The following is an 18,725-nucleotide window of genomic DNA, read 5'->3' as shown; positions in this document are numbered from 1 at the left end:
TCAGGCCTACGGCATCTCATTCCCCCAGCTCCACGTTGCGAGGGGAAGGGTCCCTCGGGCTCACGGCGTGCCTGAGAATGCTGGGACCCCACGCCCTGGCCCCAGCTTGCTCACACTGCACAGGCTCACAGAGCAGGGTGTCATTCCAGAGAGGCGGCCACCATCCCCACTCCCAAGCTCTGGAGCAGTGACTCAGATTGTTTTCCCCAAGGTGAGAGGCAGTCCATAGGAACAGAGAGTTCTGACAGGCTCCCCAAAGGAAGTGACTTCATTTGAAACACAATGTGGGTTAAGTCCAAGCCTAAGGATGTTCTTGAAGAGAGTGGAGGCTTTGGTGGTAAGCATCAAGAGGAGGCTGGAAGCTTCATAAGAACTACAAGCTCAACGGCAGGCCAGACCACTGACCAAAGGGAACTGGGGAAGGGCATACCTAGGAGAAGCCTTCCTGGGTCAAAACAAACCTTAAACACTGAGCTCAAAGACCACATCTGCCCAAATCTGGGACTGGACTGTGGGGCAAGCAATTCCCTGGGTCACTGCAAAAAACAACAGAGCAACCAACCCAGGGGAGGTTGACCTGTGGAGGCAGAAAGCTCAACAGATCAGGGAGAGGACAGTCAGGGAGCCCCCATAGCCACTGCTGCCCAAGGGGGACCATCCACATGCCTGAGGTCGGCCCTCCAAGGAGTGATGTCAGAGGCTTCACATGACAAGGGAAAGAGACGCCACTACAGTAGTCCCTCCGGTCACTAAGCAAATAAGCAAACAGCGGCCACAAGCCCTAGAGGTTGAGTGCAGCAAGAGGATCACTATTGCAGGGTTGACACAATATTTTATCTAAAATGTCCAGTTTGCAACAAAAAATTCAGAGCCAGGGAAAACAGGAGAGTATGATATACACCCAGGAAGAAAAAGCAAGCCAGAGAAATGGCCCAGAAGGCCGAGATGTCAGATTCCACAGATGAAGTCTTCATAGTAGCCACTATAAACATATTGAAACAATTAAAGGAAATAACACTTAAAGAAGGAAAGGACGGTGTGATACGTCTCCCCAAATACAGACCACCACCAGTGAGACAGAATTTATAAGATAAAAAAGCACAGGCTCAAGAGAAATGAAATCATACGTCCACAAAGAAACGTGTACTCAAATGTTCACAGCAGCAGGGTTCACAAAAGTCCAAATGTGGAAACAACCCAAGCGTCCGTGGACGGATGGAAGGATAACAGAAGGCGCCGATCCCTGCCCTGGGCGCGGCTCACCTGCAAAAGCAAGGCGCTGCTGCCACGTGCAGCCACGCGGATGAATCTGGAAAACATGATGCTCAGGGACAGAGGCCAGACACAAAAAGCTACAGATTTATGCTTCCATCCCTACAACATGTCCACAACGGGCAAATCCAGAGAGACAGAAAGTAGAGGAGCGCCTGCACAGAGGAGGAGCGGGGAGCAGAGGGACTGCGGACGCGCACACGCTTTGCTTCCGGGTGCTGAAGATGGTCTAAGAGGTATGGTGAGGGGTGCAAAACTGTGAACATGCTAAAAGAAAAACTGGTATGTTACAGATCTCGATAAAGCTGCTCTCAGGGTAGACAGGGACCAGAGATAAAGGGATGGGTACATAGGTAAGATACAGGTGTCCACAATCCCAGACCCACAATTCTGAAAGCCCAAAGGCCTTTGGAACTTATTGTTGTTATTTTTATATAGTCTTAAGGTGCATAACTGACAAAAAAGTTCAAAGACCATCACTTCCTCCAGTTTTGCAGGGCAGAGGGTGAGAGCGCCCAGCACCCTGGTGGCTCGTACCTTTATCTGTGTGATGTTGCCTTCGAGCTCAGTAGGGGTCTGAAGGGTCCACCTGTCCTTGCCCTCTGCCGCTCGGCTGCTCTGGGGGCCTGGCAGCTTTCTCCACATGGCTACTCGCCCCTTATCGGTACCTGCTGCCAAAAGACCTATGGGTAAAAACAAAGTTCACAGGAAGTGAGTTGAAGGAATCTCTTTCCTGACCATGGCTCTCAAACATCTGGGCATCAGCCCTCCGCCCAGTGGCCTCCAGCTCCATAGCTGTTCCCCCCTGGGAAGAGGGTGAGTGTGCATGTGCTGGGGGTGTTGGTGCTGTTTTCCCTCAGTCTCCCACGAGAGCAGGGGCCTGTCTGCCTGGTCAGTGCTGCTTCCCCAGGGCTAGTGTGGCACTTAGCGCTCAGCAGGCACGAAATAAACGGCGCTCTGGCTCATCTCCTGTTTCTCTGTCCTCCGCGCGTGTATGTGTGTGTGTGTATATAGGCACATACACATACACAGGTATTTTTAATGTTTCCCACACATTTTCTCGCAGTTTCAGGAGGGAACAGAGGTCAACTCACCCTGTTGAGCAAACCCCCTGACCTTCGTGTGTACAAGCAAAGCTTTACTGTCACTTTCTTGTTCCCAAGCGACTCTTTCAAGTGACTGACAGTCACCACCAATTCGCCATTCTTTGAAGGGCTGCAGTCATGTCATCATTTTGCAGCCCCCAGAGCGAGGCCTGAGGCCGCTTCCCTCCCTCTCCTGCACCAACCCTGAGAAGTCTCACCTTTGGCTTTACAGTAAGAAACACAATTTATATTCTCAGCTTTTTCAAAACCACACTTCTCCTCTGGACTCAGCACGTAATTCTCTCCGCCTTCTAAATCCCAGAATCTACAATGAAAGGAAGACAGCTCCCTTCAGGGGCCACGTCAGTGCACCGCCCTCAGCCCCGAGGGTCCCGCTCAACTGGCAGAGCCCTCAGGAAGCACACACAGCCCCTGGGACTCTGATATGAACGGCCTGCCAGCAACACATTTACATCTATTCGATGCCTTGTTCATAATCAAAGGGAGCAGGGGGTTCATGTGTGACACCAGCTCACAATGAGAACAAAGGGACTCCAACCACACGCAGTAACATGGGGGAACCCCCCCCAACATCACACGGAACTGAAGCAGCTGCACAAGCAAACACAACACACGATTCCACTGACACCAAGCTCAAAAAACCAGGCAAAGAAATTCCACACGCAGCCATCAGGACAGTGAGAAGCCTACCCTGTGAGGGCCGCGTGAGGGTGCCTGGGGTCTGTGGTATGTTGTGCTCTTCGATCTCAGAGCTGGTTATATGGACGTGTCCAATTTGTGGAAGTTCATCATAATCTGTCTGTACCTTACACTCCAATAAGAACATTACTCCAGAGAGACTGAATCTTATCGGCAGTGTGGGCCAGGCTCTTACCTGAGAACGGGTTCCCCTATGGCGGTCACAAGTACACTGCCTTCAATCAATGCAATGTCGGCCCGGTGACCCGTCTTCCCACTCAACTTGACCTGATAACAAGACACATGCAAAAGAAGCATGTTGCTCTTGTGAGCCCGGAGTCTCTGGTGTGCGGTGGCCTGGGGGGGACGCTCTAGCTGGGCAGGTGCAGGTGTGGACATGTGGGAAGGCAGCCCTGACCCTGCACTGCTGCTCTCTGCTGTGCATTAAGTGGTTGATAATGAGAGCTGCCACGTGCATGACACCTGGTAAGTGCATTTCTAGAGTGACCACCATGCTGAGCCCAGTTCAGGCACGACCACACACTCTCAAGCAGGTGTCATGACCCTATTCTGCAGAAAGCAAACCTGCCCGGGGCCCCCAGCCAGTGAGTGGCTTAAGGGAATCTGAACCCAGGTCCAGGTGACTCAGAGACTCTCTTTTCCACTACTGTGCCAGGGGTATGTAAATGACTGTGTAAACACTGGCTTACAAAAAATCAGCTCCGTCATCTACAAGAGTATCTTCAGGGAAAGTTCAAATTCTCCGAGGAACACAGATTTCTCTGGTATAAACCAGGGAACTGGAAGGAGAGCAGGGAGGACCAGTCCCTGGTGAGTTGCACACTTGGAATAGCATCCAGCACGGGGGTGCGCCCCACAGCGTCCTCCTGTCAGCGAGAGCCCAGGGCAGAACCGAGAGGCACCTGTATGGAGTTCTCCTGTTTCCCAGCAGCCGCAGCCAAATACCTGCTGCCCAGGACGGGGACTGATGCACCCTTGGGCAAAACAACCCGTGTGCACCCGGGCCGGGGGCAGCCGTGACAGAAGCGAGGACCTGTATCTACGCACAGATGAGAAGCAGGATGATGTGCCCGTCCCCCCTGTTTCCATCCTGAAGGTCAAATGAGCTGCTGCAAGGTGAGTGGTTATCCTGAGTCACAGCCGAGTGTACAGGCCGCGAGCTAGCCAGTTGAGGGGGCGCAGCCCTGAGCGAGCCCAGACTCTCCCACCCCCTTCTGATGGCACCTGCAAAGCTCCTGGGAAGCAAGTCGTGTAGGTGATACTACTGGACAGCTCTGGTGGCTGTGGTGAAGTCAGGTGAAGCCTGGCCCTGGCCGTGTCCTGTTGCCCACGGTCCCACCTACCTTCATCACTTCCTCGGCTTCGCCCTCAGGCCTCACTACATACAGAGACAGCAGCAGGTTCTGCGTGACCACCACCAGGGCCTCCCTTTCCTCGATGTAGAAGAGCGTTTGGACGGAGCTGTCTGTGGAAGCCACCTGCGTGGTCTTGCCTTTCTCATCCACGTAGTGCACCGTCCCTAAGGGCAAAGGGGTCAGTCCGGGTGGCAGTGCACTCACCAGCAGCCACCAGAATCTACTTAGGGATGTTTGCAAAATAAACATCTTTGTTATAAAAATTTACAACTTCTGCACATAACCCCCAGGTCATCTCTGAAATAAGCTCCACGTTCTCAGCCCCACTGGCCTGCGCAGCAGCCTTGAGACTTCGGTCACCTTGGTGTGCTCACGTGCCGGGCATGTCCATCAGCCGTACGTGGTGGCCGAGAGCTACAGCCCTGCTGCAGCCGCTTCGGCCCTCCTGCAGCCGCTAGGGCCCCCCTGCAGCCGCTTCAGCCCTCCCGCAGCCGCTATGGCCCTCCCTCAGCCGCTTCGGCCCCGCTGCAGCCGTTACGGCCCCCCTGCAGCCGCTTCGGCCCTCCCGCAGCCGCTACGGCCCTCCCGCAGCCGCTACGGCCCTCCCTCAGCCGCTACGGCCCTCCTGCAGCCGCTTCGGCCCTGCTGCAGGCGCTTCGGCCCTCCCGCAGCCGCTTCGGCCCTCCCGCAGCCGCTACGGCCCTCCCGCAGCCGCTTCGGCCCCGCTGCAGCCGTTACGGCCCCCCTGCAGCCGCTTCGGCCCTCCTGCAGCCGCTACGGCCCTCCCTCAGCCGCTACGGCCCTGCTGCAGCCGCTTCGGCCCTCCTGCAGCCGCTTCGGCCCCCCTGCAGCCGCTTCGGCCCCCCCGCAGCCGCTATGGCCTTCCCGCAGCCGCTACGGCCTTCCCGCAGCCGCTTCGGCCCCCCCCCTGCAGCCGCTACGGCCCTCCTGCAGCCGCTATGGCCCTATGGCAGCCGCAGCAGCCGCTCCCTGTCCCCCCTGTGGCCCACGTGCTGGTGGGCTGGCTTTCCTGCCTGCGCTCTCAACCTCTGCGGGCACTTGTCCTGGCCCAGGGGCCTTTCTTCCCCTGCCTGGCCCAGCCTGCCAGCCCTTCCTTGCCCTCCAGGTTCCCTTCGGGCTTTTGCGTCCGTGGGGAGTCTCCTGTGAGCGCCCATGAAGCAACTCATTTCTGCTGCTCTCAGGAGCCTCCTCACCCTCCTGGTCTCCTCTCATCTGTTTCCAAGGAATGCTTGACTTCCCATTCAACTGGCAGGTTCAAGGTTGTGCAGAGGCCCGTGGTCAGCATGATATGACCACACTGGCACTGCCTCGGCCTCAGCGAGCCTCGGTGGCAGGCCTGGCGACACACTCACACATGCTCACTCAGCTGACATTTCCAGTGAGCACACAGCAAGAGTCTGACTAGACGGGGTAACCTGCCCCCGAAGCCCACAGCTCCTGAATGAGGGACAGGACTGACCCCTCCAGAGCCAGGCTTGTCCCCACTGCACAACCCTGTCTGCTAGGCCTTCTTCCCACACCATCTTCTCGACTCCTTGCTAAGGGGGCCTTGCACTAGCATCTTCTTCCCCACACAGCCCAAGGCTCCGTGCCCACTCCTGTCCCTCGGGACCGCCTCAAAGTCCCCTCCATCAGCTGTCTCTTCACCTCCAGAAACAAACAGTATCCCTATTTTAAAAATGACGAAGGCCCCAGCCCCTTCCAGCTGTCCTCTGCTCTCTTCTCCCATCAAGGCTGAGCTGCGTGGTGGCACGTCCTCCGGAAGCTCACCACCTTCGTGAACCGCACTTCCTTGCTCTCGCGCCTGCAGCAGACACACACGTGAGTGCCTCCCATGAAGGCAAAGCACTCTTCTCCCCACTTACTTCACACTGCATTTCTCTGCTGTTGCTGGCCTGTCTCCCTGCTTATACTGAGGAGGAGTCAAAGTCCAGACAGTGGACTCAACGCTGGCCACCAGCGGAGGCTGGCTGGTGCTGCAGCCTGGAAGCAAAGCCCGCGCCCATCCTGCCCCATCGCACTCCCTCCCCAGAGCTTGGCCAAAGAATTACAGGGAAGGATGCTTCCCGCCCCCACAGAGCGGACAGCAGAGCGCGGCACCACACATGCTGCCTGGAGCTGCGCAGGGGAGCAGTCGGGAGGACCGCTGGCTGGTGGAGAGCCTCCTCGCGAGAGCCCACCAAACACGAGCACAGCCAATTCGTCTCTATCAGGACAAAGTGAGGCCCTCCTCTGAACACTGGATAAGTAACTGCCGAGAGCAGCGGACGCATCACTCTAAAACCGGCCCACACACAGCCTACTATATTACACAGAAACATCATCTCTTTGTTTAAAATCCTTACCAGAACCCCTAAAATGCTTCAATGTCCTAGAGTCCCCACCTAAGTTTCTCACCATCCATCAAGCTGACAAAGAATGATAGTCCCTCTTGAGATCCCATTTTCAGGAAACTTCCAAAGCCACTTTTCCTCCAGTTAAACATGTCCAGGGCTCTCTCATCACCGCTCACAGCCGCCTTTGCCAACTGAACGAGGTCCCTTTGAAAGGCAGATATGATGGGAAGTCAGGATTCCTTACAGGAAGATGTTCCTTATAGGAAGGTGTGGTCACTACAGATGTGCCCAGAGTAGGGGGGGCGGTGGGGGTGGTGGGGGTGGTGGCAGCTATGATCCCATCAGGAGGAGCCACATCCCGCCCAGCACCAGCCCCTAGGGATGTTGAGACAAGGCCACCACTTGAGTTCCTACTTACTCGCCAGGAGGGGGGAGCCGGAAGATGCAGTAAGTTAGGGTTTTTCCGTGATCGTGTTTCAGCAGGGGCGTCCCTTGTACTCGACCCCTTTGGTCCAACCTCCACAAGAGCAGGACACCAAGCTGGAAAACCCAATACCGTGTGGAGGAGACACATTCTTACCAGTGACCGGTAGAAGGCAAGAGTTATGCTGTGCCACAGAACGCAGGCTTATTCCTTTTAAACCAAAGTACAAAACTACTACACGTGCACGGTCAAGTACAAATAATTCAAAAATCTTCCGCAAAGAAACCAGAAGCCTTCCCATGTGCCCTCTGCCCTGGAGACAACAATGGTCACGTGCCCAGCTTTTAAAACAGAATAGGTTCAGATTTATAAAAAGTGGCAAGGTCATTCAGAGAAGTCCCATTCTCTACCTCGAGCTTCTCCAATTAGCAGATCGTACTTAGTGTGGGGCAGCTCTCAGAATTAATGAGCCGATACTGACATATTGTATTAACTAGAGTCGTGCTTTATTCACATTTCTTCAGTTCCTCCCTGCCGTCTGCTTTCTGTCCCCAGATCCCCTCCAGGAGCCACAGGACATTTGGCGTCACGTCCCCTGAGGCTCCTCTGACTCCCCAGCTTTGAGGACTGGTCAGGGATGCTGTGGAACGTCCCTCCACTGGGCCTTGGTTGATGTTCTCATGACTGGACTGGGTTGTGGGTTTGGGGAGAAGGCCACGGAGACCATGCGCCCTCCTCCTCGTTATGGCGCGGCATGTCGGGGTCGGTGCTGTCGACGTGACTCATCTGGCTGCAGCTGCCCCTCCTGTGACCTCCCATCTGTGACCTTGTCCCCTGTGAAGTCCTTCTTCCTCCCCCTCTTGGTCCCATACTGTTTGGAAGGAAGCCACCTCCTCGAGCATGAACCATCTCCATAAATCATTTGGGGTTCCTCAGCACGTGAGATTTGTCTCTTCTCCACCACTGACTTAATTATCAGAAATCATAGGGTTATACCACAATTTATGTCACAGATGTTGACTTTCGACTTCAGGTTACAATCCAGCCCCACTTTGTTTATTTTGATGTTCCAGCTTTGGCCACTGGGAGGTCTTTTGTTAGCTTCTGTGTCCCTCTGACACACCCTGTACTCTGGGTTCTGTGAGCACTTCCTTTCTTTCTGGAACTAAAGAGTCTCTGGGCTCACTGTCCGGCCCCGGTTCTAGAATCAGCTATTTCTCCAAGGAGCCCTGGCTCCCGTTATTGGAGGAAACCCAAAGAAACCAGCATCTGGGTGCCAGGTGTACTATAGGTTCAGTTTTTAACTCATCAAGGTCTCAAACTGAAGGTGCCAACCAGTGCTAGAGATCACGGTAGGGAGATGGCACCATCAGAACCAGTCCAGGAGGCCTCTGGCCAGGATGTAAGCTATGCTTTGCCAAAGGGCACTACTTTTATCCAAATCCATTTGCAAAGAGGCCCTTTGCTGTGAGGCCCAAGGGTTCCTCAAGGTGTGCCTCCTGCTCAAGGTCAGTAGACACAGGAGCCACACCCTCTCCCTCCTACCCTTCTTTCAATCAGCAGGGTCTCCAATATCCCCGCAGGCAGGCCGGGGAGCACCACTTTATCGTAAACAAGAATGTGGTTTCCAGATACAGATGACCCTTGAACAACTCGGGTCTGAACTGCGTGGATCCGCTTGTATGTGGATTTTTCTTGACAACTACAGTATAATGCTGTAAATGTATTTGCTCTTCCTTATGAGTTTCTTTTTTTTTAAAGATTTTATTTATTTGACAGAGAGAGACACAGTGAGAGAAGGAACACAAGCCCGATGTGGGTCTCCATCCCAGGACCCTGGGATCGTGACCTGAGCCGAAGGCAACGCTTAACGGCTGAGCCACCCAGGCGCCCCCCTTATGAGTTTCTTAATGTTTTCTTTATTCTAACCTACTTCACTGTAAGAACAGTATGTAATAAATACAACATACAAAACATGTGTTAATTGACTATATTATTGGGAAAGCTTCTGGTCAACAGTAAGCCATTAGTAAGTAATTTTGGGGGGAGTCAAAGCTATACTCAGATTTCTGACTGGCAGGAGGTTGATGCCCCTAACCCCCAAGCTGTCCGAGAATCAACTGTACTGTAATGTCGGCCTTACAAAACAACTTGCACAGTAAATCTCTTAGAAAAGTTACAATGAGTCAAATGTGCTCTCCCTCAGGTTTCTGGATAACCAGGGGTTAGAGGAGAGACAAATCCTGAGCTGTCCCATCCCCCTTGTGGCTACTTCACCCAACACAATTTTATACTATCAACCTCAGACAAGTTACCCCCGAAGGCAAGAAATCAGCCCTATGCAAGAGCAAGAGTTTAATGTAATAAGAGATTCTTGAGTAGTGTGTTCTATGTACCATTGTCGAGACATACTATCTCTTCAAATGATGAATCACATGTTAGGATCTACAACATCGTAATTGAAAAGAAGTATATGTTCGGTGACCAAACATATAGGTTTTCACCACTGGTTCATGGCTCACAGGTGCTAAAACCCTGGGAATTTCCCAGGATAAGGGCCACAGAGGTGTCTTCGGTTCTGTTACTGAAGGGGACTTTTGGTCTCCGCCCAAGGGCCGGGTGGGCTGCCAGGACGACCAACCAGTGATCAGAGGGTTCAACTTTCAGTCCTACCCCAACCGCCAGGAAGGGGACAGGGCCCCCTTCCCCAGGTTGAATCAATCACCAATGGCCAATGACTTATTCAATCCTGAGTATGCAATGAAGCTCCATAATAACCCAAAAGGACTGGGTTCAGAGAGCTTCCAGGTAGCTGACCACCTGGAGGTGTTGCGGGGAATGGCGCCTAGAGAGGACTCTGTGCCCTCCCCAGACCTCGCCCTGTGCATCTCCTCATCTGGCTGTTGATTTTTCCCTGAGCCATGTGAGCCACTCCAGCTGACTGGAAGAGCCCAAGGAGGATGGACCCTCCCCTGTGCAGCCTGTGGTCAGAAGCACAGGACTGGGGACTGGCCTCTGGGGTGGGGGTGGCGGCGATCGGGTGGGGCTGAGCCCCTCACCTGTGGGGCTGACGCTGTCTCTGGGTGGACGGTGTCACAACTGAGGGGAATTGTGGGCACCCTGTGGTATCTGAGGAGCGCCACCTGCCAGCATGCTGGAACTAGCTCTGGGAACCTAAAAGAGGATCTCTAATAATTTACACTGAAATTGTCCCGAGCTGGCTCGCCCTGTACTGGGTGTGCTGATGCCCCCACCCAGCTCTGTGAGTGTGCAGGGAAGCGAGACCTGGTCCAGGCAGTATTCCCACCTTCACCAATGGAGTTTCTTCTAATGGACACTTGGGGCAGCATCTGCCCAGTGCCCCTTTTCCAGGGCTCCTCCACCTCCCTGGGCACTGCTGACTGCTGTCCATGTGGTCACTGGGCTCGAGCGGGACTTGGGACAGAGGAGGAGGGGCAGTTGTCCCTGGGTGTATGGGGGGGGGGGTGTGAATGCCTTACTTTCCAGCAGCTGGGGTACTGCCTTGTGAATGGAGCGGGACAGTGGAGAGACATGGCTGTGGCAGAAGGGGCACACTGCAGGGGGATGTGTGTCCACTGGCACCTCATTCTTGGTCTAGACGTCCTGAAGCCAGCTGTCCTCCTGTCCCAGGGACCTTGGGATACTCCAATGGCTTCCGATTAAGTGTCCCTTCTTACTTCAGGTAGTCTGGCTTGGTTTCACAGGTAACCAAACCCACCCGAACCAAAACAGTCTCTGGCGAGAGATGGAAGACCCTCAGCCAAGCCTGCTAAGGATGGCTCTGGGCGGTGCAGCACTCCGAGTGCTCGTTCATTCAGTACTTCTTTTCCTGCTTGAGCCCATTATTAAATCAGGATCCGCACCATCTTAGACTTTCTTGGAAGGATCAGGATTTCTCTTCTTAAATATATTGACTCAAAGAGCTTTGACAGCACAAACCTGGGTTTCCTTGCATGCTTGAGGAATCTGCTTTGTTAGTTGTTTCTTAATATAGCCAAGATGATGATGAGATTAGATGATCTTGAGTTCTTTTATTCCTACAGAGGATCTGCTGAGTATTCCACAGCAGGGAGAGGGGAAAGATCATGAAGCAACTAGACAGGGCAATGCCATTAGGTGGAAATTGAATTGAAAAACAGAAGAAAAATCTAGGGGTGCCTGGGTGGCTCAGTCGGTTACACATCTGCCTTCGGCTCAGGTCATGATCTCAGGGTCCTGGGATCGAACCCCACATCGGTCTCCTTGCTCGGCGGGGAGTCTGCTACTCCCTCTCCCTCTGCCTCTCCCCCTGCTTGTGCTCACTTTCTCTCACCCGCTCACTCTCTCTGTATCTCAAATAAATAAATAAAATCTTAAAAAAAAAGAAGGAAAATCTAGAAAAAAGGGGAACAGATCGATACCAAAATGGGCAAGTGATTTGATTAGAAAAGGACATATAATTGGCTCTTCTAAGTAACAGACCCCTTCAACAGCAAGAGAAATGTAAATTAGAACACTTCTGACACGGCACTTTTCTCAGCAAAATTCTGAATGTGGATCCAACTGTCTGTGGGGGACACGCTGGTGTGTTGGTGGGAGCTGGTACTAGCCCCATAGAGGGAGTCTCGGGCACCCACCACTAATGCTCAAGCCCTGGGACCCGGCTGCCCCACTTGCAGGACTTTCACTGATTTCCCCGCACGCGAAACAACATAAGCACGAAGTTAGCTACCGTACCTCTGTCTGTTTAGCAAAAGATTGGAAACCACCGACGTGCTTATCAGCAAGGGCCAGTGAAGGACATGGTAACAGGCTCAAGTAACGACGCACAGGCTTAGAGAGAAGGAAGGTCACGGTGTATGAATGTGGAGAGACATGCAAGGCAGACGAAAACGTAAAAGCCAGAAATTGTGCAGTGCACGTCGTGTGCTATCACTTTTGTGAAGACGAAGGAGACAACACCCTCCGTGTGGTATTTCCAGCCCAAACCACCTCATCTAAAGGTAACCACGAGGAGATGATCCAACAAGTCTAAACTGAAGGACATTCTGCAAAGTAACCAGTCTGGACTCCTCAAAACGTCGGTGTCACCAAAGACCAAACATAAGCGAAGAAAGAAAAGATAAGACCAGGGTCCTGTTAGTGATTAAGGGAAACTAAAGAGAAGGGGCGGAAAAACACAATGTATGGTCCTTGACTGGACTCTACATTAGGACAATACCCACAAAGACGTGCCAGGACAACTGGAGAAACTGGAAAGTGGCCTACGTCCCAGGTGCCGGTCCCAGCCCAGCCTTCCTGAGTGTGAATGCCATGGTGCAACTGTGTCGAAATCCTTGTCCTTAAAGAGAGCAACGTCCAAGGACTGACGGGGGAAGCGTGATGTCTGTGACAAAGTCTCAAATATTCAGGGAAAAATATATATAGAGAGAGAAAGTAGATGTAACAAAAGGGTAACAGCTAATGAATTTACATAAACGGTATATAGTGTTCATTAAATTATCCTTTCAAAGCCTCTGAAAGTTTCAAATTTTTCAAAAACTGGAAACTGGGGAAAGAATGCATTCGGATGTGCTGGTTTGTATCTGAAGAAACAGAAGCTTTACGAAGCTTGGGCACTGAGGGTGGGTGGGAGGGGAATGGAGGAGATGGGGTGGGGGTGGAGAGTCTTGCCATGATATATATATATATACCTTCTCATACTTCTCGGGACTTTGAAACAGGGAAATGTATTACGTGGCACATGTAAAATGAATGAGTACATTGTAAAATTTCTGCCATATGTTTATGAATCGATTTAGACCACAGTTTCCCAACCTGGGAATGGTTAACACTTTAGGCTGGATAATTCTCTGCTGTGGGGTCTGTCCTGTGCGTTACAGAACGTTGATCAGTATCTCTGGTCTCCACCTACTAGATGTCAGGACACCGCCCTGTGTCCGCCCCACCACCATTCCGACAACAAAAATTGTCTCCAGATTCTGCCAAATGTCCCCTGGGGGCAAAATGACCCCGTGAAGCCCTGAGCTAGACAATGAGGACCAGGGCCTCCCAGGCAATGAAGAAGCGTGCTCAGGGAAGCTAATGATTCAGGGGTGCCATAAAAACTATAGTACCTGAAAAAGTCACCCCACCTTTATGAATACAGTTTCCAGGAGAAGTTCACTTAAACAATTACAGATATACCTCTGCCACTGAGTGGGATGGTAGAATGAAATTTGCAAATCTTGCTTCCAGTATGAAACAGAATCTGCCATGACATCCATCAAGATCAACTGAATTCAGCAACCACATATTTCTAAAACTTTGGTCTTTAACAGCCTTCCCAACGTGTATCCCAAAGAGCACTGGCAGGGAAAGGTAGGGATCTGAAATCAGTGTCAGCCAAGTCTGCTTACCCTATCCCCTGACACGAGGCAGTTCCCGTTGGGGCTCCACTTGAGGACCGTGACGTCGGTGGTGTGTGTCGGGGGGATCGAATGCTGCTCCTTGTCCTGCTTATTAAACACTGTCACTTCTCCAGTCTCCCAGCCAATAGCTAGGATCAGGCGCGCCGGGTGCCAGCACAGGGAAGTGACCCGGAATGACCTCTCCATATGGGTATCGGGCACATGCTCACCCTACAATAGGCAAGAGGTAAATTCCATATTATGAAGAGAGACAGTATTCTAGGAACTTCTGGCTAATCAATGATATCGAGATCAGCTAAAAGATATAAAGAGCCATTTATTAAAGAAATGTTCTACTTAATTTTCATTAAAACGCCAAGCTTGCTCTTGGCTGCACTATGAAAACATACAGTTAACACTCAACTAGGGGCACCTGGGTGGCTCAGTTGGTTAAGCGACTGCCTTCGGCTCGGGTCATGATCCTGGAGTCCCTGGATCAAGTCCCACATCGGGCTCCCTGCTCGGCAGGGAGTCTGCTTCTCCCTCTGACCCTCCTCCCTCTCATGCTCTCTCTCTATCATTCTCTCTCTCTCTCAATAAATAAATAAAAATCTTTATAAAAAAAAAAAAAAAAAAACACTCAACTGAGCTCGCTGACCAGCTTATCAAGGAGGATGACCTCATACTCACAGCTGCTTGCTTGCTAGCTAGCATTTTAATGGGTTCCAATACAACTTTATTTACAAAAATAAGCAGTGGGCCAAGAGGTCAAATTTGTTGATCCCAAGGTTCTCTAAGTACAGTCTCTGGGGTGACCCCAAGAGCCTTTTCAGGGTCTGCAAGGCCAAAGTTATTTTCAGCCCCCTCTCACCTCCAGAGTGTTTCCCGAGAGACTTAGAGTGAGGAACTGTGCAGAGAGGGGGAGATCAGATAAGGACCCAAGAGCATGCAGATGTCACTATGACCCTAGCTGCTTTGCTGGAGTTGCAGGGGCAACAGTGACACTTCAGAAGGTTGAGGACTGGGAAGAAAATTCTGATTTTCTTTGTGAAGTATGAGGTGTGTCATGCACTGAGGAAGGTGGGGAGTGGGGTGAAGTATGGAAAGTTTGAGGGGCTTCTACAAAGTTCCTGGTACAGGTGGAATTGTGCACCCTGAAAAAGATATGTTTAAGTCCTAGGGCTCCTGGGTGGCACAGCCGGTTAAGCGTCTGACTCGGTTTTGGCTCAGGTTGGGATCTCAGGGTCGTGAGATTGTGCCCCGTGTCAGGCTCTGCGCTCAATGGGGTGTCTGCTTGGGATTCTCTCTCCCTTTCCCTCTTCCCCTCCTGCTCATTCTCTCTCTAAGTTAATCTTAAAAAAAGAAAAAACAAAAAAACCAAAACATGTTGAAGTCCTAACCTGGTGCCTGTGATACGGCCTTATTTGGAAATAGAGTCTCTGCAGATGTTCAGCTTAAGAAGAGGTCATTGGAATGGGCCCTAATCTGATGGCTGGCATCCTTATAAGAAGAGGAAAGAGACACAGACACACAGAGGAGACACATGTGACGACAAAGGCAGTGGAGTGATGCAGGTGCAACCGGAGGACTGCCTAGGATTGCCGGAAACCCCCAGAAGCCAGGGCAAGGCCCGACACGGGTCCTGCCCCAGAGCCTTCAGAGACAGCGTGGGCCTGAGGAGCCCTCATTTCAGACTTCTGGCCTCCAGAACGGTGAGAGGTTACATTTCTGTTTTAAGCCAGCCGGCTTGTTGTAATTTGTTATGGCAGCCACAGGACACCAACAGTTTCCAATGGCCAGTGGGGCCAACAGGAGACTGGCCCAGGATGCACAGATAGCATGGAGGGGCCATTTCTGGTTAGAGGCATGGACTGACTATGGAATCTGTTTTACATCCCTAAATATGTCCCCAAACCTAAGTAGCAGGGCTAAAAGAATTATCCACATCACAGGGCTCTTATAGTACTGGGAATCTGAACCTCAGGAAGAAGTGATACACACACATAAGACACACACATGCACCATACACCACACACACCACATACACACACACCACACCACACAACATGCACACACAACATATGTATCGCATACCACACTCACACCACATACTACGCACATCACACACCACACACATACCACATACCACACTCACAGCACACATGACACACACCCCACATACCACACACACCACATACATATACACACCACACTCACCACACAACATGCACACACCACATACCACACATGTACTGCATACCACACTCATACAACATACTACACACATCACATACCACATACCACACTCACAACACACACGACACATACCGCGCATGACACACACATACCCCACACCCCACACCCCACATACCCATACCACACAAGCACCAAATACCACACATACCACATATATACACACCACACACCACATACATATACACACCACACACACCACACTCACATGACATGCATACATCACATACCACACACATACCACACTCACAACACACATGACACACAACACACATGACACACACACCCCACGTACCACATACCCATACCACATAAGCACCACATACCACACACCTAACATATACACATCACACACATCACATACCACACTCACTGCACACACACCAGATACATACACACCACTACCACACACTACCACATGCCACACATAGCACATACCACATACACATGACACACATACCACATACCGCACACACCACATGCCACACATGTACCACATTCATACACATCACACACACCATGTACCACACATATACCACATACCACACACACCACACACACATCACATACGACATACCACACATGCCACACACACACCATATACCACATACGCATACCACATACAGCACATACATATACAACACTTACCACATGCTACACACACCACTTTCCATACACACCACATACCACACATATAACACATACCACATATATACCACATACATACACACCACATGCAATATATACCACATACCACACACGTACCATGTACCATACATGTACCACATTCCACACTCATGGCACACACACACCACACACCACACCTGCACCACACACACCACATACATGCACACCAAACGCACCATATACCACACACACACCACACGCCACATGCCATACACACCACACATAACACACACGCGCCACATACACATCACACACACCACATATCACATATCACGCACATACTACATCCCACATACATATGACAAAGACACCACGTACCACACACACCACATACATACACAACACACGTACCACATACCACACACATACCACACACCACAGGACACACACATACCACACACACCACATATGTACATACCACATACAAGTGACATACACCACATACTACACGTGACACGTATCACACATGACACACTGCACAATACATATACCATACAGCGCACACACACCACATATCCCCTATACATGACACACACACCACACACAGGCACACACCACACACAACATACCCCCTCCACGGCACACACGACACACATACCACACACATAGCACACAAAAAACACACACAACACACCTGTACACACTCCCCCATGACACATAACACATACATGCACGTGCACACACATGTGAGAACAAAAGGGACACAAGAGCTAGAAGCCCTGGAAATCAGAAACATTACTTCCTAGGACTCACTTGTTCCAGATATATATCCACGCTGCCTCCTGAGGTCGTGCTGACGGAGGCAACCACCAGGAATGGATGAACAGGGTGCCAATGGATGTGCGAAGGAGACCCGACGGAGTCCGGGGCTTCTATTCGGTGGTCAAAATAGAGAGCCATGATGAAACACAGACCTAGTCAAGGTTGAAACCTGCAGGGAAGAAAAACAGCCAAGTCCTGTTGCTTTTGAACAATGAGAAGAAATGACTACATAGAATTAGAAAAGAAAAGCATCACAAACCTACTATCATAACACAGTGCAACTTACAAATACCCCTTAAGACCATGTGGGCAACTTTACGTGAAAGAGATCTCTAACAGGGAAAAAATATATAGTTAGAAGCAAGAAATTGGACCTAGAATGATGCAGGGTGTGATGGAAAAGAAGAAAACACTGCCATTAAACAATAAGAAAAAGCCCAGCCACCTAGACCACATGTGTAAATCTTGATCATTTTTATTCATCATAATGAAGACAATTTGTATTTCTATAGCTGCCCTTCAAGCAAAAATTTCCAACCAAATAGAAGCCCAAAACTCTTTCACAAAAATACATAAGAAAAGCTACTATTCAATTTCTGATAAAGTGTGAAAACCAAGGCTGTCTTCTACATCTGGCTCTCAGGTAGTAGGAGGCAACAGGATTCCTTTGTTAGAGAATTAAGAAAACAAAGCCCTGGTAACTGTGGGGTAGTTGAACTTGTTTAGTTTCCCAAATTTAACATCTTTCTCTCCTGGAAAAGATGTGCTTATTGCCCCTTTGCAGGAGGGATAGGATGGCGAATGACAGGATGGTCACCACTGCCCACTTTTCATAACCCAGAGTCAGCTTAGGGACACCAACTGGCAGAGGAGAGTATTTGTAGGTTAGTTTGCTTTCATTCAAAATTATTCAACGTCATGCCCATTAGGATGGCTCTGATCAGAAAAAGAGAAAATAACTGTTGGCAAAGACGTGGAAAAACTGGAACACTTGTGCACTGCCAGTGGGAGTGTAAACTGGCACAGACGCCGTGCAAAACAGTATGGTGGTTCCTTAAAACTTAAACATAGAATTACCATATGATTTAGCAACTCCAGTTCTGGGTATATCCCCAAAAGACTGAAAGCAGGGACTTGAACAGATCCTTGTACACCCATGTTCATAGCAGCACCATTCACAGTAGCCAAAAGGTGGAAACAACCCAAATGTCTATTGACAGATGAATGAATCAACACGATATGGTGCATATATAGGATGAAGTATTATCCAGCCTTGAAATTCTGACATGTTACAACACGGATGAACGTAGAAGACATTATGCTCAGTGAAATAAGCCAATCACAAAGAGACAAATACAGTGTGTTTCCACCTATAGGAGGGCCCTAGAATAGTCAAATTCACAGACAGAAATGAAAGGGTG

The 18,725-nt window shown here is 50.7% G+C and overlaps 1 protein-coding gene across 5 annotated transcripts in view; it reads right to left on the bottom strand.

Moving 5' to 3' along the window:
• IFT140 (intraflagellar transport 140) overlaps positions 1-18,725 on the bottom strand; it is an 80,456-nt gene that overhangs the window by 59,233 nt on the left and 2,498 nt on the right. For 4 of the 5 annotated variants that reach the window (XM_036083347.2, XM_078074997.1, XM_078074998.1 and 1 more), the window contains exons 3-10: positions 17,296-17,473; positions 13,612-13,833; positions 7,208-7,329; positions 6,851-6,993; positions 4,421-4,596; positions 3,253-3,344; positions 2,576-2,682; positions 1,810-1,955 (exon numbers count right to left, since the gene is read on the bottom strand). In XM_036083347.2, the coding sequence (XP_035939240.1) occupies positions 1,810-1,955; positions 2,576-2,682; positions 3,253-3,344; positions 4,421-4,596; positions 6,851-6,993; positions 7,208-7,329; positions 13,612-13,833; positions 17,296-17,442 (1,155 nt within the window). In that variant the 5' untranslated portion in view covers positions 17,443-17,473. The remainder of the gene's footprint in view (positions 1-1,809; positions 1,956-2,575; positions 2,683-3,252; positions 3,345-4,420; positions 4,597-6,850; positions 6,994-7,207; positions 7,330-13,611; positions 13,834-17,295; positions 17,474-18,725) is intronic. The other variant, XM_078075000.1, reaches the window with a different exon arrangement.

The sequence above is a fragment of the Halichoerus grypus genome, chromosome 6, assembly GCF_964656455.1.
Source record: "Halichoerus grypus chromosome 6, mHalGry1.hap1.1, whole genome shotgun sequence".
Taxonomy (NCBI): Eukaryota; Metazoa; Chordata; class Mammalia; order Carnivora; family Phocidae; genus Halichoerus; species Halichoerus grypus.
Note: the sequence above shows the minus strand (reverse complement) of the source record. Positions and strands in the feature narration are given on the sequence as shown.